General features: G+C 36.8%; 1 protein-coding gene across 1 annotated transcript in view; it reads left to right on the plus strand.

Moving 5' to 3' along the window:
- Positions 1 to 24,517, plus strand: part of IL1RAPL1 (interleukin 1 receptor accessory protein like 1) — a 1,415,748-nt gene that overhangs the window by 819,757 nt on the left and 571,474 nt on the right. Inside the window, exon 5 of the mRNA XM_047765736.1 lies at positions 4,320 to 4,473. Coding sequence (XP_047621692.1) covers positions 4,320 to 4,473 — 154 coding nt within the window. The remainder of the gene's footprint in view (positions 1 to 4,319; positions 4,474 to 24,517) is intronic.

The raw sequence follows: 24,517 nt of genomic DNA on the forward strand, positions 1-24,517 counted from the left end.
ATCCTAGTCAATGTTTGTATGGTCAGTCCACTGTAGTAAGATGTTGTGTTAATGCTTATACCTCGTTTATGCTGATAATCCTTTTAAGTTTATTATAATCTGGGTTGAAATATCACTAACTAAAATATGTTAAGCATTCATTTCAAAGCCCTTCATATCAGTAGTCCAAAATAACCCCAAACAAGGATAGAAAGGATTGACTTGCTTCAGTGATAAAATGGTACACCAGTTTTATTGAAATACTCTGTTTAATAAAAGTATCAGCGCCAGAGGCCAGCTCCGGTGGCCAGGGAGCGTACGTTTTTTCCCGACCGGAGAGGGATGCGGTGTCGGCGAATGTACAATCACGGAGACAGCCTCTTTGTCCCTTCTTTCAGGGCACTGGACTGCTCAAATTTTATTGGCATAAGTGTTTGATTATATAGACAGCTTTTTGCTACAGATTACATCACAGTGTTAAAAGTACATTGGTTAACTATTACATGGTATGGCAGCCATACATCATGTTTTAAGATCTTTAAACTTAGTGGGCACAATTTAGGGGCAATTAGGTACAATACATCATGTTTAAAGATCTCTATCTTAACTAAACTTAGTGAGTACAATTTAAGGGCAATTAGGTACAATGCATCATGGAAAGGAGGAGACAGTACAAATGATCCCATGGCCAGCCAGTCCTTACAATTTGAAGAGTTCATAGACACAAGAATTTGGTATTCACAAATCTTGTTTTTAGACTGGTGCTTATCTTTAAAGCGTTATGGCAGGGAGACAGTGTAAGAAAATATAAACCAACTTAACTAGATATCACTTAAAAGCTTCTGTAACTCATAGCTAGGTGTCTTTTGGTCAAGAATAATATGTGTCTAACTTCTATGAACCTCATTAAAATCCTAACTCTAAAATTTACTGTATAATTAATAGATAAACACTATGTTTTAACTAAGTTGGATTAAAATAGGGGAAAGTCCTTCAGGATGAAATTCTTATTATACTATTGTTGTAATTTTGTTAAGTCACAAATCACCACAGGACAATAAGAATGGGAAATAAGAATAATAAGTAAATAATCAGGAAAGACTGAGAAAAACTGAATAACAAATGAAACAGCAGGAAAGACTAGGTCACCTGAGAAACAATCCATGTTCTTCAGTGCAAACATGGAAATTGCTTTCCCAGGAAAGCCTTAATTCTTCCCCATCAACATCAAAGTGAGAGCTGTGTACCTGAGGCCTGCCCTCGGCTTATACCATGCAGGAAGGCTTTCATCCTGACCAGAGGCCCAGCTTTGGCATGCACCGTTCAGGTGAGCTTTTTTCCTGACCAAAAGCCCACCTTCAGCTTGTACTGTTCAGGTGAGCTCCCTTTCTTGGTTAAGAACCTGCCTTCAGGTTTTTCTGCCATCAGGCAAGGTCCTTTTTTGAGTCCCTGCATTTTCTCAGCTCCCCGCATATCAGGAGTTCCCATCGTGGCTCAGTAGAAATGAGTCTGTCTAGCATCTATGAGGACACAGGTTTGATCCCTGGCCTCGCTAAGTAGATAAACGATCCGGTGTTGCTGTGAGCTGTGGTGTAGGTTGCAAACATGGCTCAGATCTGGCGTTTCTGTGGCTGTGGCGGAGGCCAGTGGCTACATAGCTACAGCTCCCATTCAACCCCTAGCTTGGGAACCTCCGTATGCCCAAAAAGAAAAAAAAAGAAAAAGAAAAAGAAAAGAAAAAAAAAAGCATCTTTGTGCATATTCTAATTCTTTTTGTATAAAAGCATACATATTTTTAAAAATCTGATGAAAAATTATTATAAAATACTGTTAAATTAACTGTTTTTTTCAATAACAAAAACTTTAGGCTTAAACAGAATAATCAAACATTATTCTTCTGTAATATCATTGACTTTCACTGAATTTCAAGATTTAAATGTATTCTTCAACTTGTTTATGTCATAAAAGATATTTTTGTTAGTGAACATACTGAAGAAAATACAATATAGATGCTATGAATATTTGAATGGAATATTTTATCCCTGGTTTAAAGATTCTTTGCTTTGTCCAACTGGAAATAGGAATTTAGTAAGCTGGATCTTTCAGTAACTAGATCCACAAATGTCAGTATACAGAATATGAGCCTTCAGGATTGATAGCTAATGAATTTAAAACTTGTTAGATAGAAATGAAACAGGAAATAAATCTTTAACAATTTTAAATGATTTTCTGCAAATTAGCAACACCCTTCTCTGAATGACTTAATTTTGATTTTGGATCATAAACAATGGAGTATTCAAAGCTTCGGGAACTCCCTCGTATTTCTATCTTAGACAATGTTAAATAGCCCTTAAGTATTAGTCCCACTCTTTCTGTTCCTCTGTAGATGTTTTATTTTTTTACTTTTTAAAATTATATGAGTGATTTTCACCTTGATTCTCTGTGGTTTGCCTGCTTTCCACAGGCAGATTCTAAGCAAACCCTGATGATTTCCTCAAAGAGGGAAGGTGTTAGGGGAGTTTGACCCAATGTCTTCAAGTACAAATATTTTTCTAGTATTCATATGTGTATATTCAGCTTCTAGATATGCAGCTTCTTTGTTGATGCTAGTAAGTTGATCTTAATGGCCATGGACTTATTTTATAAAATTATGCAAATAGTATCTCGAAATTTGCTGAAATATTAGAAACTACATGTGTGTGTGCATCACACACACACACACACACCCAGAAACACTTAGTTTTTTAAATGACTGGCCTCATATTGTCCCTTTAGTCATGTTTCCACCATCACCCTAGTCATTGTGACCTTAAGCTGTTAAAAGCCATAACTAATGTATTGATGGGTGGAGATGCAGTATATGTGGAATTTAAAAGTCTTGTAAAAATTCATATTGTTTTTCCATTGTTTAGGAAACATATGTATATATTCAGTGTACAATTTATGCAACTATGACAGTTTATATAACTAATATGAGGATATTTAATGTATAATTTTGGTCTCCCAATTATACACAGGCATTAGGACACATAATAAAAATAATGCTCTGCATAAATTTGATTTGGCAATAAATTTTAAAAAATAACATTACTTCTAAATAGTGTTAAAAGGTTTAAAGCTATTTTACCTTCATCCCAGTGATACTGAATCTGGCTAGAGGAAATGGACTTCTGTTTGGCAAAAACAGAAATCTCTTGAGCTAATGTTATTACAATCCAAAGCTTAAAACAGAGACCATAATTTGCTAGACCTGTAAACAATGGAAACTGGTATTATGGGGCTATAAAGACCTTGCATATAAATAATGGCCATTTCTTTCATGGATTGTAGAATATATATGTTATGAAGAGATTGAATTAATTCTTTTTTTCTTTTTTTTTTTGCTTCTTGTCTTTTTAGGGCCACACCTGCGGCATATGGAGGTACCCAGGACAGGGTTCCAATCGGAGCTGTAGCCATCAGCCTATACCACAGCCACAGCAATGTCAGATCTGAGCTGCATCTGCGACCTACACCACAGTTCATGGCAAGGCCTGATCTTTAACCTACTGAGGGAGGCCAGGGATCAAACCTACATCCTCATGGATACTAGTCGGTTGGTTAACCACTGAGCCACGATGGGAACTCCAAATTAATTCTAAATATAAAATTAGAATATTTAAAATACTGCATTAAAGCATTTTCCTCTATAGAATTAGTTGTTCTAATTTCCACTGAAATTTTTTTTGTGTTATCAATATCAAGGTGATTAATTTCATAATCAACAAATGTAGAATATTTGCTTCTAAAAATGATGTCAAGAGTAATCTTAATAAATGCCCCTTTTTATATCTAATAAATCAGTACATGACTGATTTACAGACACTAAGCTTAGATGTTAGTGAGGTGACTCTTGCTAAAAGTACTTCCTTCAAATTGAGGTACCTAATTTCTGAGAGATGGGAAGAGGGTTTGAAAATCTTTAGCAGGAATTCCAAACACTTTAGCCTTTTTAAAATATATCTTTAGAAGCTTTTAGCTTAGTTATTTTAAGTACCATTTTTTTCTTTTTAGGGCCGCACCCACAGCATGTGGAGGTTCCCAGGCTAGGGGGTCGAATCACAGTTGCAGCTGCATGCCTATGCCACAACCCTGGCAATGCGGGATATGAGCCACTTCTGTGACCTACACCACAGCTCATGGCAACACAGGATTCCCAACCCACTGAGTGAGGCCAGGAATGGAACCTGCATCCTCATGGATACTAGCCAGATGTTTCCACTGAGCCACGAGGGAACTCCTTAAGTACTTTATTTTTACATTACTATATATACTACAAAAATTTTATGTTCTTCATATAGGAATGTAGGACAAAAACATGGAGGCCAAGTATTGTGCTCAAAAGAGATACCCTGCTTATAAGAGAAGTCAGAGAAGACGACATTGGAAATTATACGTGTGAACTAAAATATGGAGGCTTTGTTGTGAGAAGAACTACTGAACTAACTGTTACAGGTAAGCAGAGTCTTCAATTTTTCATTTGCAAGTAATGAAACTACCATTTTAAGTTTAGTTTTTGTGCTGCAAATTGATTTTTTCAAATCTTTGCAAGGAAAGAAATACTTAACCAAATGCTAAGTGGATTCCTATAGGTGAAATTTATTCCTACTTTCTTTCAAATCATGTTGCCCTCAAATGCGTTTGAAAGGTTAAAGAAAATATGCTTAAGGGATTATAGAAATGTTGGCTTTTGAAAGTACTTGAAATAATGAGTTTATAATTTCAGAAAAGTATGCTTATGTTTTATAGTGGTATCATTTGTGGAAACATTTTATAGAGTGTTGAAATGGATTATGTGAAATCTACCTCTGAATTCCTGTCTTTCTCCAAATTAGAAAAATTACTTTTTAAAAATTCATTTATCAATCTATGAATTTGATGTATATGTTCTCATGAACTTGATGATAACAAAATTTCAGGTGCAATAATTGAATAATTATGTAAGATTCATTGCATAGACTCATTTCCACATCTATTTGCTAAGGTAGAAAGGCATGAGAACGAGTTTCAGAACCCTGACTAGCAGCATACAGCTCAGTAGTCACATGACCTTATTTGAATCACACCCTTCAGAATATCTATTTCCTCATGGAAAAGATGGCGATGATAATGTTTGCCTTATTTATTTCATGGGTTTTTGCAAGAATTGAATAAGGTAAACTAATATGTATGAAATCAGTTGGCAAAAAAATAGGATTATACCCAAGTGTGCATCATTTGTGTCATTTTGATGTTGTGTTAAATATTGTATTCATGCACTGTTTTACGTTATTGTGTACTTCTCTAAGACTGATTCCAAGAGGAAAAAATGGGGGGACGTCAAGATCAATGTTTTAGGCAGTTAAAGACATTATTCCCATCTTATTGAGAGAGAGTCATCTCAGTGACTTTCTTTGTACAATGTTTTTATGAAATAGATATATTTATGAAGATATGTATTATAGGTATATGAAACAGATTGCAGATGCTTTAAAGGGATTTCCAGTTGTTCTCTGATTCACTTAAGACAGTTTTCCTGTATATGAAAGATGTCTTATGGTACTTACTTTCATCTTAAAAGAATCATCTTGAAATCTTGAAATAATGATATATTTTTAATTAAAAACTAAATCTGGTTTCATGAAATTCATCTGATGGATAGTAATTATTCTTATGGAAAAAAATTAGTTAAAAAATGTACTCTTTTTTAATGCCTTTGACATGTGTTAGACCCAATAAATAACTGACAGTAGCAATACGATACACTTAAATAGTAAACATACATTCAGTCATGTATTATGTACCTATACTGTACACATGTATGATTTACAGTAGTTTGGCTCTCAGTTTTATTGTACATAATAGGTATTTTTACAGAAAATTAAAAATAACACTTTTATTATTTATCTCCCTGTTTAAAGGAACAGTTAAAAACATAATTTCTATATCTAGGTTTTCTTTACAATAAATATTGAATTTTTATTATTTATTTTTATTATTTTGCTCTTAATCTGTACAGTAATTGCTTTTCAAGGAGTAGGTATCAAAACAAAGGCATTTAAAATGCAAAAATATTCTGAAAAGAAAATGGAATGAACTTCTAACCTTTATTCTTTATAGTATAGAACTAATCTTTGGTAAAGCACATCTTTCCCCTTTCTAGAAATACTTGGATACTAAAACACTGTCTAGCAAGAATTAAAACTCCTTGAAACTGGAAACTGGGTTCCAAATGGTAAAATGATAATAAATGAAGCTATTTTGTATAATCAATAATAGAATTGTTTTCTCCTAAATGCTACCCAGGGCTATTACATTTTTATACTCCAAAAATATTGCATTTTCTTTATGTGAAAAGGAGGAATAATTATTCCTTGATATCCAAAAGGAAGTTAGTGAGAGTTTTAATGGAAGTTTTCATTCAACTAATTATTATCAATACTTCTAACTTAAGTAACTCTACCTATGACATTAATTTGAATAAATAAAGTATAAAGCAAAATTTTATTATATATGAAATTTTGGTTGAATCATAACACCACATACCCTAGAGTTAAAAACAGTATTATTAAAATGTGCTTTAGGTTGTAATAGGAAGTATACGGACAAGATATATTTAAGCAAAGCATTGCTTTTAATAATGTTATACTATAGCTACTTTACTTTGCCTGTGGCCAAATTAAGGAGCAATTCTTAGAAACCAAGTTAAACTCCTACTAAAGCAACAAAGGTGAGCATTTCTCTGACTGATAACTAATCACTGTTTTGTATCTTGGTTTTCCGTATATCATAATCATATTATACTTAATGTAAATCATATGCAAAGCACGCTATCGTTTGGTTTTAGTGGGTCTGCCTTAGCTGATAATAAATATTTTGAAGTGTGTTAGGATGTTCCTTTAAAATAAAACAAAAAGAACCTTACATGTGAGAAGAAAGGGAAATTTCTGGATAAAGTGGCATTATGCAGGCCATATTCTAAGCTTTTATTGGAGATCCTTCCTTTATTAAAAGTGTATGTGTCTACTCTTTTTTTTATAGGCCACACCCGTGACATATGGAGGTTCCCAGGTTAGGGGTTGAATTGCAGCTGTAGCTGCCGTCCTACACCACAGCTCACAGCAACACTAGATCCTTAACCCACTGAGCAAGGCCAGGGGTTGAACCTGCATCCTCATGAATGCTAGTCAGACTTGTTTCTGCTGAGCCATGATAGGAACTCCAAAGGTATATGAGTCTACCTAACTGAAACAGTGGCTCAGGAAAACAGATCACAGTGAAAGAAATGATAAGCCTGCTTGACACTTTTGGGGCACTTTGAAAATTAAAAAAAAAAATTAAATGTAAGATGTTTCAGCATCCTCTGTAGCCTCTACCCTCTTCTCTAAGCCTGAGCCACACTATTTTACCTGTCCTCCTCCCTCTGGATCCTTACTGGTGGTGTGCTCCCTGTGGAATGCTTTTTCTTCCATGTTGTCACAGATTCTTACTCTTTCTTCCAGCCATAGCTAGAATGTTACCTCTGTTCTGCAGTGTGTAGTTCTTTACGCCTTCAGAGCATTTCTAGAATCCCTTTTGCAGCACCTACCACATTGCATTATAACTACTTGTTGCAACTCCTCTATTTTCACAAAAATATGAGCTTTTCAGAATCAAGGGCAGTGTCTCTTTTTTGAAATAAATATTTTACTTTAGAATACTTTTACATTTACAGAACAAATAAAAAAGATAATAAAAAGAAATCTCATATAGTGGACCTTCAGTTTCCCCTATTATTAGCATCCAACATTATTATGGTATGCTTGTTACAATTAACGAACTAATATTCCTATATTATTATTAACCAAAGTCTATATTTTATTCAGATCCCCTTAATTTTTATCTAATGTGCTTGTTATGTTTCAGAATACCATTTAGGATAGCACATCACATTTAGTTGTGTCTTCTTAGCCTCCTTTTAGCTGTCGCTGTCTTTGACTTTCCTTGTTTTTGATAATTTTGACAATTTTAAGGAGCACTTATTTTTTGAGTGTCCTTCCATTGCAGTTTGTTTCATTTTTTTCATATGATTAGACTTGAATTACATATTCTTGGAAGACTGCAGAGATAAAATTACAATGTATCATATTGTCAACATGACAGCACTATTGATGTTGACATTCATCACCTGGTAGTGTTGGTCACATTTTTCCACTATAATCTTACTCATTTACTCTGCTTTCCATACTCTGCTCTTTGGAAGGAAGTTACTATCTGTAGTCTATACTTGAGTTAGGAGTTATGTCCTCACCTCTTCGAAGGCAGTGTACATACTTAAATTATTTGAAAGTCTTCTGCATGGGACATGTATCTATTTTCCCACATTTATCTACTTATTTAGTCATTTATCTATATCAGTGTGGACTCATGGATATCTCTTTTATGCTTCAGTTTATATTCAACATCACTTTACTTATTACATTGCTCAAATTGTTACAACTTTGGTCCTTTGGAGCTCTTTTAGTTGACTTCTTTTTGGACATACTCACATCATTGTGTATGTGTGTTTCTTTATTTTCAGACCTTACAAGGTTCTCTAGGATCATCTTATATATTTCCTGCCCCAGTCCTAGAATCAGCTATTTCTTCCAAAGAGCCCTTTTTTCCCTTTTATTGGAGAATGGTACTAGAAACTAAGATCTGGGCATTGGGAGCATTCATTTCTAATGGAGTATAGTTCCTTCTAAGACCTCTCAGTTGGCAGAGGAATAAAATATATGTATATTAACCAGGTACATACACATATCTAGAAATATTTATATAGGCAACCTACCTGTATTTATACTGAACTAAACGTGAATTCATACTTACATCTCTAACTCAAGTCCATTACCATAGGGATCACTTGAGCCTATTCCCCTTGCTTATCTGTAACTTCTGAGTCCAGTAGAGAGAAACCTGGTTGCTACCATCTTCCATTTATTTACTTGTTACTTCCGATATAAATGTATAATGAGATGAGAATTGTTGATCTGTACTCATATGAGAAACAACTTTTTTGACTAGAGTTCAGTGCTCATATACAGCTTATTTTGCTTTTAGTCTTACTGATGGCACTCATTTCCGCAGTTACTTAGGTCAGCATCTTTTTCTTCCATCGCCTTCAGTGAGGTTGTTTTATCACATTCTGAATTCCGTCCTGGGATCTTCCATCCTCCTATATGATGTCTTTAAATTTTTTCATACATTACAACTTGTAGGGGATGGGAAATAATTTTCTACCCTTTGTAGTTCTTGGCTGAGACCCCCTGTAATGAAAGAAAGATTAACAAGAAAAAAATAAACAGAAGTTGATTAACATATGTATATCATAAATACATGGAAGATACCCAGGGAAAATTAGTACCTGCCCAAGATGGCCCAAGCCACCGCCTTGTATATCATCTTAAGCTAAAGAAAAAACAAAGTTTTTGTGTTTGGAACTGGGGAAGGAGAGTCAGTTATCAGAGGTTACCAGGAAAAGCAGAGTAAACAAGGTTAAGTCCAAATATAAATACCTCTTCCATTCTTAAGACTTTTGGAGATATAATCATTCTTCTCTTCCTGGTTCAGAGAGGAAAACACCCTGGCATAAATGGAGATTTTTTAATAAGTATAAATTTTCCTTACAAAAGAGTAACTCTGACTTTGTTTTCAGAGCTTCTCCTATGTCTGAAGTTTCTCAAAATAACCAGTACAAAATAACATTTGTACTAAAGAGGCATATTTGGGGGTGGCATATTCTGTTACCTGTCATTCCCACCTTTGACATTTCTGCAATAAATTTTACAATCTAGAAGCTGAACTGGTATATCGCTTCATATCTCAATGACCCATTCTTAGTGCTGATAATAGGTTGGTTCAGTTAAAGAGTTGTATCTTATTTCAGGAGGCAGTGTTGCAGGTGAGCTCTGCAAGTTAGGCCTATATAGTACAAGTAATCAGGGATTTATTGAGAGATTTCTATGGAAACACAAGAAAAACAAAGGTTAGCGATTGGAGTGGATTATAATCCCAGTTTCTGAGTCCTGAGAGCAGGCACTTAATAAGATTTCTAGATGTTAGACTTCAAAGAATCTTTTTTGTTTTTGTTGTAAAATATAACTAAAAATAATTATTGTTTTAACCATTTCAAGTGTACATTTTCACTGGCATTAAGTGCATTTACATTGTGTACAATGATTACTACCATCCACCTCTAAAACTTTTTCATCTTTCCAAACTGAAACTGAAACCCATTAAACAGTAACTCCCTTATCCTTCCTCCCACCCAACTCTGCCAACAACCCCTATAATTTCTCTAAATATAAATTTGACAATTTTAGGTACCTCAAATTGGGGAATTTTACAACATTTGTGTTCTTGTATATTGTTTATTTCATTTACCATAATGTCTTCAACATTCACTCATGATAGCTCTTTTCTTTAAGTCACTGAATAATATTCCATTGTTTGGTTATGCAACAGTTTGTCCATTCATCTTTTGGATGATGCATCTCAGGTGCTTCCAGTTTTGGAGGATTATGAATAAAGATACTATATACATTATTGTGCATGTTTTCCCATTGACATACATTTTCAAATTACTCAAAAAATACTTAGGAATATAATTACTAGAGTATATGGTAATATTATATTTTGCTTTGTGAGAAGCTGCCAAACTGTCTTCTAAAGTAGCTGTACCACTTTGCATTTCCATCAAAAATAAATGAAGAATTCGAGTATTCCGCATTCTTCAACCAATATTATTGTTTGGATATTACCATCCCGATAGGTCTATAGTGGTGTCTCACTGTTTTTTTAAATTGGCGGTTACCTAATTATAAATTACTTTGACCATATATTTATATGCTTCTTTGCATTTTTTATATCTTTGATCTAACGTCTATTCAGATATTTAGCACCCTTTTAATCTGAATTTTTGCTTTTTCATTGCTCAGTTATTTGTTTTTGGTTTTTGTGTGTGTGTATGTGTGTGTTTGCTATTTCTAGGGCCGCTCCTGTGGCATATGGAGGTTCCCAGGCTGGGGTTCTAATCAGAGCTGTAGCTGCAGCCCTACACCAGAGCCACAGCAACGCAGGATCCGAGCTGCATCTGCAACCTACACTACAGCTCACGGCAATGCTGTATCCTTAACCCACTGAGCAAGGCCAGGGATCGAACCCACAACCTCAAGGTTCCTAGTTGGGTTCGTTTACCACTGAGCCACAATGGGAACTCCTCATTGCTGAGTTTTAATAATTCTCTGTGTACTTTTTTTTTTTAATTTCCCACTGTACAGCAAGGGGGTCAGGTTATCCTTACATGTATACATTACAATTACATTTTTCCCCCAGCCTTTCTTCTATTGCAACATGAGTATCTAGACAAAGTTCTCAATGCTATTCAGCAGGATCTCCTTGTAAATCTATTCTAAGTTGTGTCTGATAAGCCCAAGCTCCCGATCCCTCCCACTCCCTCCCCCTCCCATCAGGCAGCCACAAGTCTCTTCTCCAAGTCCATGATTTTCTTTTCTAAGGAGATGTTCATTTGTGCTGGATATTAGATTCCAGATATAAGTGATATCATATGGTATTTGTCTTTGTCTTTCTGGCTCATTTCACTCAGGATGAGAGTCTCTAGTTCCATCCATGTTGCTGCAAATGGCATTATGTCATTCTTTTTTATGCCTGAGTAGTATTCCATTGTGTATATGTACCACCTCTTCCGAATCCAATCATCTGTGGATGGACATTTGGGTTGTTTCCAAGTCCTGGCTATTGTGAATAGTGCTGCAATGAACATGCGGGTGCACGTGTCTCTTTTAAGTCGAGTTTTGTCCGGATAGATGCCCAAGAGTGGGATTGCAGGGTCATATGGAAGTTCTATGGATAGATTTCTAAGGTATCTCCAAACTGTTCTCCATAGTGGCTGTACCAGTTGACATTCCCACCAACAGTGTAGGAGGGTTCCCTTTTCTCCACAGCCCCTCCAGCACTTGTTATTTGTGGATTTATTAATGATGGCTATTCTGACTGGTGTGAAGTGGTATCTCATGGTAGTTTTGATTTGCACTTCTCTTATAATCAGCGATGTTGGGCACTTTTTCTTGTGTTTGTTGGCCATCTGTATATCTTCCTTGGAGAAATGTCTATTCAGGTCTTTTGCCCATTTTTCCATTGATTAATTGTTTTTTTTTTTTTTTTGCTGTTGGGTTGTATAAGTTGTTCATATATTCTAGAGATTAAGCCCTTGTCGGTTGCATCATTTGAAACTGTTTTCTCCCATTCTGTAAGTGGTCTTTTTGTTTTCTTTTTGGTTTCCTTTGCTGTGCAAAAGCTTTTCAGTTTGATTAGGTCCCATGGGTTTATTTTTGCTCTAATTTTTGTTGCTTTAGGAGACTGACCTGAGAAAATATTCATGATGTTGATGTCAGAGAGTGTTTTGCCTATGTTTTCTTCTAGGAGTTTGATGGTGTCCTGTCATATATTTAAGTCTTTCAGCCATTTTGAGTTTATTTTTGTGCATGGTGTGAGGGTGTGTTCTAGTTTCATTGCTTTGCATGCAGCTGTCCAGGTTTCCCAGCAATGCTTGCTGAATAGACTTTCTTTTTCCCATTTTACATTCTTGCCTTCTTTGTTGAAGATTAATTGACCATAGGTGTCCGGGTTTATTTCCAGGTTCTCTCTTCTGTTCCATTGGTCTGTCTGTCTGTTTTGATACCAGTACCACACTGTTTTGATGACTGTGGCTTTGTAGTATTTCTTGAAGTCTGGGAGAGTTATGTCTCCTGCTTGGTTTTTGTTTCTCAGGATTGCTTTGGCGATTCTGGGTCTTTTGTGGTTCCATATAAATGTTTGGATTGTTTGTTCTAGTTCTGTGAAAAATGTCATGGGTAGTGCGATAGTGATTGCACTGAATCTGTAGATTGCTTTGGGTAGTATGGCCATTTTTACAATATTGATTTTCCCAATCCAGGAACATGGAATATCTTTGCATTTCTTTACATCTTCTTTGATTTCTTTGACTAAAGTTTTATAGTTCTCGGCATATAGGTCCTTTACCTCCTTGGTCAGGTGTATTCCAAGGTATTTGATTTTGTGAGGTGCAATTTTAAAAGGTATCGTATTTTTGTATTCCTTTTCTAATAGTTCATTGCTGGTATACAGAAATGCCACTGACTTCTGAATGTTAATCTTATATCCTGCTACTTTGCTGAATTTATGAATCAGTTCAAGTAGTTTTGGGGTTGAGTCCTTAGGGTTTTCTATGTAGAGTATCATGTCATCTGCATACAGTGACAGTTTGATCTCTTCTCTTCCTATATGGATGCCTTTTATTTCTTTTGTTTGTCTAATTGCTGTGGCTAGGACTTCCAAAACTATGTTGAAGAGCAGTGGTGAGAGTGGGCATCCCTGTCTTGTTCCAGATTTGAGTGAGAAGGCTTTCAGTTTTTCCCCATTGAGGATTATATTTGCTGTGGGTTTATCATAAATGGCTTTGATTATATTCAGGAATGTTCCCTCTCTACCCACTTTGGCGAGGGTCTTGATCATGAATGGATGTTGGACTTTGTCAAATGCTTTTTCTGCGTCTATTGAGATGATCCTATGATTTTTGACTTTTTTTTTGTTAATGTGGTGTATGATGCTGATTGATTTGCGTATGTTGAACCATCCTTGTGAACCTGGGATGAACCCAACCTGGTCATGGTGTATAATTTTTTTGGTATGTTGTTGGATTCGGTTGGCTAAGATTTTGTTGAGAATGTTTGCATCTATATTCATCAATGATACTGGCCGATAGTTTTCTTTTTTGGTGGTATCTCTGTCTGGTTTTGGAATGAGGGTGATGGTGGCATCATAGAATGTCTTTGGGAGTATTCCTTCTTCTTCAACCTTTTGAAAGAGTTTCAGGAGGATGGGCACCAGTTCCTCTTTATATGTTTGATAGAATTCACCTGTGAAGCCATCTGGTCCTGGACTTTTATTTGTAGGGAGTGATTTTATGACCTCTTCAATTTCATTTCTAGTGATCGGTTTGTTCAGTTGGTCTGTTTCTTCTTGATTCAGTTTTGGCAGGCTGTAAGATTCTAGAAAATTGTCCATTTCTTCCAGATTGTCCAACTTGTTGGCATATAGTTGTTCATAGTATTCTCTTATGGGTTTTTTGTATTTCTGCTGTATCCGTTGTGATTTCTCCTTTTTCATTTATAATTTTGGTTATTTGGGTTCTTTCTCTCCTCTTTTTAGTGAGTCTGGCCAGGGGTTTGTCAATTTTGTTCACCTTTTCAAAGAACCAGCTCTTGGTTCTATTAATTTTCTCTATTGTTTTTTGAGTCTCTATTTTATTGATTTCTTCTTTGATCTTTATAATTTCCTTCCTTCTGCTGACTTTAGGACTTTTTTGTTCTTCTTTTTCTAATTCACTTAGGTGGAGGGTTAAGTTGTCCATTTGGGATCTTTCTTCTTTTTTGAGAAAGGCCTGTAGTGCTATAAATTTCCCTCTGAGCACTGCTTTCGCAGCATCCCATAGATTTTGAGCGGTTGTGTCTTCATTATCATTTGTCTCAAGATATTTTTTAATTTCCTTCTTGATTTCCTCATTGACCCATTGGTTTTTTAGTAGCATGTTGTTGAGTCTCCATGCAGTAGTTTTTTTCTCTTTCCTTTTCCCATGGTTGATTTCTAATTTCAAGGCATTGTGGTCAGAAAAGATACTTGAGATAATTTCTATGCTCCTAAATTTATTGAGATTAGCTTTGTGTCCCAATATGTGGTTGATTCTTGAGAATGTTCCATGAGCATTTGAGAAGAATGTGTATTCTGCTTTTTTTGGATGCAGTGTCCTGAAGATCTCAATGAAGTCTCACTTTTCTATTGTTTCCTTTAGGATCTCTGTTGCTTTATTGGTTTTCTGTCTAGAGCATCTGTCCATTGATGTGAGGGGGGTATTAAGGTCTCCTACTATGATTGTGTTCTCATCAATATCTCCCTTTATGTCTGTTAATATTTGTTGTATGTATCTGGGTGCTCCTATATTTGGGGCATATATGTTGATGATAGTAACATCCTCTCCTTGGATGGATCCCTTAATCATTAAGTAGTGTCCTTCTTTGTCTGTCTTTATGTCTTTTGTTTTAAAGTCTATTTTGTCTGATATGAGTGTTGCAACTCCTGCTTTTCTGTCATGTCTATTGGCGTGAAATATTTCTCCCCACCCTTTCACTTTCAATCTATATGTATCTTTTGTCCTAAGGTGAGTTTCTTGTAGGCAGCATATTGAAGGTTTTTGCCTTTTTATCCACTCAGCCACTCTGTGTCTTTTGATTGGGGCGTTCAGTCCATTGACATTTAAGGTGATAATTGATAGATGATTATTTATTGCTATTTGCACCTCGGGTTCCAGTTGCTTCTATGGTTCTCCATCGTCCTTTCTTTTTTTTTTTTTTTTTTTGGTTGGATGGTCTCCTGTTATTATCTGCTTGAGTGTTTTGTTTTTTCATTTTTTCAAATGCAATATTTGCCTTTGGCTTGTGGTTGCCCTGTTTTTTAAGTATGCTAACCCCTTCCCATAATTGTGTGTTTTAGCCTGATGGTCCTGTAAGTTCAAACACTTCATTACTATATTAAAATTAAGAAGAGAAACGTACAAACAAACAAAAAGGGTTATTTACTTCCTAACATCCCTTGCCCACATTTTATGGTTTTGATGACTCTTTTTTATTTTTTTCTTTTTAATTTTATTTTGTTTGAGGCCTGTTCATGATTAAATCTGTATGCTGGCTTATTTGAGTGACTACTCTCTGATTGTGGTTTCCTCAGTCCTAGTTCTTCCTCTTCTTTTTTTTTCTTTTCTTTTTTCTTCCCTTTCCTTCCTTTCTTTTTGATTTAGAGAAGCCCTTTCAATATTTCCTTTAACCTGGGTTTTGTGTTGCAGTATTCTTTAAGTTTTTGTTTGTTGGAAAAAATTTTTATTTCCCCTTCTATTTTAAATGATATTCTTGCTGGATAGAGTATTCTAGGTTGCATATTTTTTCCTTTGAGCACTTTAAATATCTCTTGCCATTCCCTCCTGGCCTGTAGTGTTTCTGTGGAGAAATCAGCTGATATTCTTATGGGGGTTCCCTTGTAGGTAACATTCTGTTTTTCTCTTGCTGCCTTTAGGATCCTCTCTTTATCACTAACTTTTGCCATTTTTATTATGATGTGTCTTGCTGTGGGTCTATTTGGGTTCAGTTTGTTTGGGGCCCTCTGTGCTTCCTGTATCTTGAACCCAGCATCCTTTAGATTTGGGAAGTTTCCAGCGATAATTTCTTCAGATATATTTTCCATCCCCTTATCTTTTTCTACTCCTTCTGGAATTCCTATTATGCATAGATTGGCCCGCTTTATATTATCCCATAGGTCTCTTATATTGCTTTCCAGTTTTTTGATTTGGTTTTCTGTCTGTTGACCGGATTGAGTGATTTCCATTATTCTATCTTCCATATCACTGATTCATTCTTCTGCATTATTCATTCTGGTTTTTACTGCCCTTAGTTCAGTTTGCATCTCTGCAAATGAATGTTCTAGTTTTTCTTGGCGCCTCCTTATATGTTCTAGTTCCTTTCTGAGGGTATCTGCATTACTGTTCATATCTTCTCTTAATTCCTTCAGTATTTTCACTATTTCTCTTTTGAACTCCAGGTCTGTCAGACTGCAGAGGTCTGTTTCATTGTTGACTGTTTTAGGTGAATTCTCCTGTTGGTTTGACTGGGGGTGGTTTCTCAGCTTCTTCATCTTGCTTGTTGTTTTCTTTCTCCTGAGGGAGTTGTACTCTCCGTTATCGGGCAGTGTTTGCCTTGTCACTGCCGTGGAATATTTCCTGAGGGCTGGCGTTGGTCCATCTTTTTTGAGGCAGTGTGGCTTTTCTGGAGTGTTGATGGGGCTAACAGTGTTTCTTTGCAGCAAAGGAGGACTTCCTGAGGGCAGACAGGACTGGGAGGTCCACACCACGATGGTAGCAGATTTCACTTGGTCATGCAGAGCTTGCTCTGGTGTTTTTAGGCTGTGGGTTTCTTGCAGGGGGTTGGCGGTGTTGGGCAGCTGTTCCTCAGGAGTGCAGCACCCCCTGGGGGCTGGAGCAGCTATCTGGGTCACTGAGAACCTACAAGGCTCTTCCCTAGGGCAGCCCAACTCAGAAGGATGGCCTGAGAATGTAGGCAGATCTTTTCACACTCTGGCCAAGCTTGTTGCAGCTTTTCTGGGCTGCAGGGGCTCTTCTAGGGGGCTGGTGGTGCTGAGCAGCTATTCCGCGGGAGTGGGGCACCCCCTAGGGGCTTGGGCGTGTCGCAGGGCCACTGGAAACCCAAGAGGCTCCTCTTCAGGGCAGCCTGACTCAGAAAAACCGCCTGAGATCTTTTCCTGGCTCGGCCAAGTTTGTTGCAGCTTTTCTGGGCTGTAGGGGGTCCTCCCTGGAGCTGGCAGTCCTATACAGCTGATCCACTGGGGCACTCCCTGCAGGCTTGGGCGGGTAGCAGGGCCATTGGAAACCGAAGAGGCTCCTCCCCAGGGCAGCCCGACTCAGAAAAACTGTCCGGGAATTAGGCAGATCTATTCACGGCCTGGCTAGGCTTGTTCTAGCTTTTCTGGGCTGCAGGCCTTTTCTCGGGGGCTGGTGGTGTTTGGTGCTACTCTGCGGAATTGTAGCCCCTCCAAAGGGCAAGCAAGCCTGTGCAGGGACAGCCCCTGTGGTGGTAGGCTTCAGGCAATTGTTGAGGCCAGCCCTCCTGGATGGCAGGCAGCCCCAGGTTTGGCGAGAGCATAGGGGGTGGTGGGGGTGGGGGGAGCGGATGCACTGGGAAGCACAGCTTTCAGCTAGCTAGCGGGCCTGTAAGCTTGCTGTGGCGTTCGGGGTATTCTGTGGGGACCCACCCCTTCTTCTCTCCCCTCCCCAGCACAGGCGCAGACCAGGCTCTTTTCCCATGTTCCCTCTGATGCGGCTTTCCACTTCCCCGCCCCTAGAGTATTGCTCCCTTCCTCTGCTACAGCTTTGTTTTCTAGTCTCCCAGGCAGTCTCTGCCCCGTCAAATGGTTTCTAGACCTCCCAAACAGTTTCCGCTCTGCCCCACCCCCCCAGCCCGGGGACTAACCTCTGGAGCCTAGGTCTCAGTGCTCAGCCCCCACCCAGGCGTCCCCCGGCTCTTTCTTGGCGACCAACCCTCGGAGGCGAGGTCTCGGTGCCCAGCCCCCACCCAGGCGTCCCCCAGGCCCTTTCCTGGGGACAAACGTCTGGAGCCGAGGACTCGGTGCCCAGCCCCCACCCAGGCATCTCAATTTTTGGTGACTGTACCCGTAGTTCAGATGGTCCGTTGGGTTCTTGATCGGCTTTTCCGTACTCCAACTTACTGCTACACTCTTCTCTGCATCTGGAGATTCCTCCGGTTCGTTTGATCTTTCCCCCGTGTAGGTGACTTTCCAGGGTGCGGGATCCCTTTCTCCTCTGCAGTTCCCTTTCGGGATCACCCATCCCGCTCGGATTCACCTTCTCTCACTCTCCTCTTTTCTCCCGTTCTGCCCCGTAATGTCATGAACTTCTTGCCGTTATTGGAGTTTAGGTTCTTCTGCCAGCGATTGGTTGCTGTTCTGTGCGAGTCATTTATTCTGTAGATGTGCTTTTTTTGTTGTGTTTGTGGGAGAGGGAGAGTGTGTCCCCCTACTCCTCCGCCATCTTGTCCTCTCTCTGTGTACTTTTGATACAACTCCTTTATAAAATATATATTTTGCAAATATTTTCTCCCAGTCCATAGCTTTTCTTTTGATTTCCTTAACAATGACTTTCATAGAGCCCAAGTTTAGGGTCTTATTTTTCTACAATATAGAATTAATTCTATAAGTTTCTTCTAAAACATTCCTTTTGCTGCATTCCACAAATTTTGATGTTATAGTTTCATTTATTTCAAAATATTTTAAAATTTATCTTGAGAAATCTTCTTTGACCCATGTGTCATTTAGAAATGTGTAGTTTCTAGACATTTGGTGATTTCCCCAGTTTTTTTCCTCTTACTGATCTCTAGTTTATTTTCAGAGTGATCTAAGCACATACTTTGTGTGGTTTCTATTTTTTAAAAATTTGTTGAAGTGCATTTTATGATCCAAAATGTGATCTTTCATGGTGAATGTCCCATGAGAGCTTGAGAAGAATGTATATTTTGCTGTTTTTGGATGGAGAATTCTAAAAGACTTTTGTTTGCCCAGGTGGAGGGGAAGGGAGTGGGGTGGATTGGGAGCTTGGGGTTAATAGATGCAGACTATTGCCTTTGGAATGGATTAGCAATGAGATCCTGCTGTGTAACACTGGGAACTATGTCTAGTCACTTATGACGGAGCATGATAATGTGTGAAAATAGAATGTGTACATGTATGTGTAACTGGGTCGCCATGCTGTACAGTAGAAAAAAATTTTATTGGGGAAATAACTATTAAAAAATAATAAAAAGAAGCAATAACTATATTCACAAGAAAAAATACAAATGTCAATTAAAGTTTACTCACAGTACTGTTCAAATCAACTATTTTTACTGAATTTCTGCTTTCTTTATATTTCAATTACTGAAAGTAGACTGTTGAAATCTCCAAAAATAGTAATGATTTGTTTATCCTTTCAGTTCTCTAAGATTTGCCTCACGATTTTGATGGTCCATTGTTTGGTACATACGAATTTAAGATTATTATGTATTCTTGGAGAATTGATCTTTGTTATTGTGTCATGTCCTTCTTTATCATATGTTCCTTGTTCTACATTCAGCCTTGTCTGAAATATACCTAGCTTTCTTTTGATTAGTGTTAGCATGGTATATATTTCCTCATATCATCATTTTTAACCTATCTGGTTCTTTATTTTATTTTATTTTTATTTTTTACAGTTGCACCTGCGGCATATGGACGTTCCCAGGTTAGAGGTTGAATCCGAACTGCAGCTGCAGACCTACTCCACAGCTATAGCAACAATTAATCCTTAACCCAATGAATGAAGCCAGGGATCAAAACTGCATCCTTACAAAGACTATGTCAGATTCTTAACACACTGGGCCACAATGGGAACTACTAGTTCTTTAATTTTTTTTTATTTTTTATTTTTTTGTCTTTTTGCTATTTCTTTGGGCTGCTCCCGCGGCATATGGAGGTTCCCAGGCTAGGGGTCAAATCGGAGCTGTAGCCACCAGCCTACACCAGAGCCACAGCAACGCGGGATCCGAGCCGAGTCTGCAACCTACACCACAGCTCACGGCAACGCCAGATTGTTAACCCACTGAGCAAGGCCAGGGACCGAACCCGCAACCTCATGGCTCCTAGTCAGATTTGTTAACCACTGCGCCACGACGGGAACTCCAAGTTCTTTATTTTTAAACTGTGTTTCTTGTAGGTGACATGATTGGTTTTTAATTTTTTAATACACTTTGACTTTCTCAATGTTTTAACTGATGTAGCTAGACTAGTTATAGTTAAAGTGATTGTTGAAATTGTTGGATTAATGTTTGTCAGTGTTTTCAGTTCATTGAACTTTTCTTTGTTTTCCCCTCTTCTGCTTTCCCTGGTTTTAATTAAACATTTTATATGATTCCACTTTGTCTCTTCTTTCTTATTATCAGTTTTACCTCTTTTAAAAATTTTAGTTATTGCCCTGGATGTTTAAACACTTTTTTTTTAATTTATTTATTTTGGTCTTTTTGCTATTTCTTTGGGCCGCTCCCTCGGCATATGGAGGTTCCCAGGCTAGGGGTCTAATCGGAGCTGTAGCCACTGGCCTACGCCAGAGCCACAGCAACGCGGGGTCTGAGCCACATCTACGACCTGCACCACAGCTCACGGCAACACTGGATCCTTAACCCATTGAGCAAGGGCAGGGATCGAACCTGCAACCTCATGGTTCCTAGTCAGATTCGTTAACCACTGCACCACGACGGGAACTCCTAAACACTTTTTTAAAACTAATCTCAGACCACCTTCATAAAACACTATTCTCCTCTGTGTATAGTGTGGGTACCTTACTGCAAAGCATTCTCAGTTCTTCCCTCTCATCCCTTGTTGCACTGCTGTCATTTATTTCATTTATCTCTGTGTTATAATCACCCAATAAATTCTTATTACTTTAGAAAAATGGTTGTCCTTTAGATCAATTTATAGTAAGATAAATAAGAGATTTCATTTTATACTCGTTTATTCCTTCTCTGACATTCTTATATTCTTTATGTTGGTCTAAGTTTCTGACCCATACTTTTTCTTTCTACCTAAGTAATATATGTTAACATTTTTTGCAGTGAAGGTCTGGTGGTGATAAATTCCCTCTTTTTATTTGTCTGAGACTGCTTTTATTTTTCATCACTTTAAATATTCCACTTCATGCTCTTCTTTCTTTTTTATTTTATTTTATTTTCCCACTCTACAGCAAGGGGATCAAGTTATCCTTACATGCTCTTTTTTCTTGAATATTCTTTTGACAGGAGGTTCACTCTAATTCTTAACTCTTCTTCCTCTATAGATATGGCATTTTCCTTTGTTTTTCAGGATTCTCTCTTTGTGTTTTTCTGCATTTTGAATATATCTAGATGTAGAGAGTTTGTTATTTTTCCTGCTTGGTGTTTTCACAGCTTCATGGCTGTCTTATTTGGTGTCTGTCATTATTTGTGGAAATTCCATGGCCATTATTACTTCAAACATTTGTTTTGATCCCTTCTCTTTTTTTTTTTCTTTTTTCTTCTGCCTTTTGAAATTATCCCATAGTTCTTGGATGTTTTGTTCCATTTCTTTCATTCTTTTTTTTCCCTCTTTGCATTTTGGTTTATGCAATTTCTGTTGACCTATCTTCAATGGTAATTAAGTCTTTCCTTGACTTTGTTCACTATACTGACGAGCCCATCAAAGATAGCCTTCATTTCTGTTACAGTGCTTTAATTCCTAGAATTTCCTTTTGATGCCAGCTAAGAATTTCCACTTATATTCTTAAATTATCCATCCATTTTTGCATGTTGTTTTTTTTTCCATTCGTGCACTTAAAATACTAAGCATGGTTATTATAAATCCCCAGTATAATAATTTCAATATCTGTGTCATGTCAGCCTGGATATGACAATTGCTGTTGGAGTTTCTGGCTCCAGTGACCTCTTCACATAAGCAGATCTCAGCTGTGACCCTCTGGATTCACCCGTGTTTCCAAAATTTAGAGTGGCAATTTTCCCTGAAATATCACTTTTCTTAGAGATCTAAGAAAAGCTTTTGGTTTTCAGTTTTTTCAGCTTTTTCTTGTTGTAGCAATGGGAATGATGACATCTAAGCTATTTATATGTGGAAGCTGAAAACGAAAGTAGCAATGTCATTTCTGTTTTGGGGTCCTCAAACCCATTGAGAATCTAGCATGTCTGAACCATAGCAGTCACACAACAGAAGTATACTCCTGAATGAATTAGTTCAGTATCATAGACATATTTCACTTTAAAGCAATTGCTTTTAAACTGTGTTTATAACTGAGCAAAATGATAACCTTTTCACCCCAAATGTAGAAAAAATAGTGGAGGAATAACTCCATCTAGATCCCATATTCCACTTTTGTTAAAACTACTGTGCATTTCATCAGCCTTTTTATTTCCTGCATTATATTGTTGATATATAAAATATAAAGTTGAACTTTAAGCTAAATAACACCATCTTCCATATATTAATTGGTAAGTCAGTTGCATACCTATGGTTAAACTTTTAGATACGAATATAGGACTGAATTTTTCTATTAACATTGACTTATGTTCATTTTTTTTACTGTAATATTCACTTTTTTTTTAAATATGTCTTTCAACTTGTCAAGTTCATTTCTATTCTTGATTCTGTTTTCTACCACATCAGCTTCTCTTTCTGGAAAAGTGTCAATAGGTTTTTATAGGATGATATTGCTGTTTTGATTAAAATCATTGTTTAAAGTGTTCTGTGCAAAAAGTCCTATATAAAGCTGTACAGTATTCTTGTTCACTTTTCTTTTTTTTTTAAATAAATGTATTGTTCACCTCTCTTTAGGTACAGTTTTTTCATACTACTAAGAAATCCATAATCCAGCCCATATTTTTTTACTTGTTTCTTTTCATTTAATAATCAAATTTACAAAGTACATAAAATATAAATATGAAGCTACTTAGAGTACATCAAATGAACCTACCTATGTGAAGAAATAGAACATTACAGGCATCAAAGACATTCTCTGAATACCCTTCTGCATATAAACTCCTTCTTCACTACTGATTATGTTAATAGCATTATGACTTTTATATTACTTGTTTTAACTTTTTTCTAAAAGTTATATTAGCTGATAGTGCATGCCTAAGCAATATAACTAGCGTTTTTCCTGTTTTTGAAACTTATAAATCTGGAGCAATACATTGTTTATTCTATTGTGTCTGGTTTTTTCAACTCCAATGTTTGTAATAAAAATTCATTTGTTATTCCTTTTACCCACAGTTGGTTTATTACTTTTATCCTGTAGTATATTGTGTTATAAGAATGTTTCACATGATTTTTTTTAACAGATAATTGGGATTGTTTTGATTTTTTTTGCTCATGTACACAGTATTGCCATTAGCTATCTTGTAAGCACACACACACACAAACATACATTATTCGTTGTTCATATAAGTAGGCATTTATGGAAGATATTTACCTAGGATTGAATCTGTCTATTCAAAGTATATATATTTTCAAATTTGCTAATTATTGTTTAGTCTGGTTCGGATCATGGGCCTACCCTAGCTAAATGGACTGATGGGAGCAGAGAGTAGTAATCTAAAAGAAATTCGACAAACTAATGCCATTCGCAGCAACATGGATGGAGCTAGAGACTCTCATACTAAGTGAAGTAAGTCAGAAATAGAAAGACAAATACCGTATGACATCACTTATTTGCGGAATCTAAAATATGGAGCAGATGATCCTATCTAAAAATAGCAAACAAACAAACAAAAAACAGAAAGAGAGCATGGCCAAGAAGAACAGACTTGGAGTTGTCAGGGGAAGAGGAGGGAGTGGGAGGGATGGGCATTTTGGTGTTTTGGGGGATGCAAACTGTTATAACTGGAATGGATGGGCAATGGGGTCCTACTGTAAAGCACAGAGAAATGTGTGTGATTGGGTCACTTTGTTGCACAACAGAACTTGACAAAACATTGTAAGTCAACTATAATTTAATAATAATAATAATTAAAAGAAAATTGAGATGCTGAGAGAAGGTAAAAAATATTTTAGGAAATATAAAACAGCAAATGTTCACTACTTCTAAACATAATTTCTTAGAGATTATTAAATGTGGTTAGATATTCATAAAATTATGTTGTGGATCATATAATAATTTTCTGTACTTCAATATTTCTAAATAAAAATGTTTAAATATTCAAGTTTGTATTGCTATACATTGCCATATCCTAGGACCCCTTATACTAAAGTCTTACTCACATTCATACCGTATCTTTTAACCTTAACTCTGCCATATTATTTGTGGGTATGT

The sequence above is a fragment of the Phacochoerus africanus genome, chromosome X (assembly GCF_016906955.1).
Source record: "Phacochoerus africanus isolate WHEZ1 chromosome X, ROS_Pafr_v1, whole genome shotgun sequence".
NCBI classification, from domain to species: domain Eukaryota; kingdom Metazoa; phylum Chordata; class Mammalia; order Artiodactyla; family Suidae; genus Phacochoerus; species Phacochoerus africanus.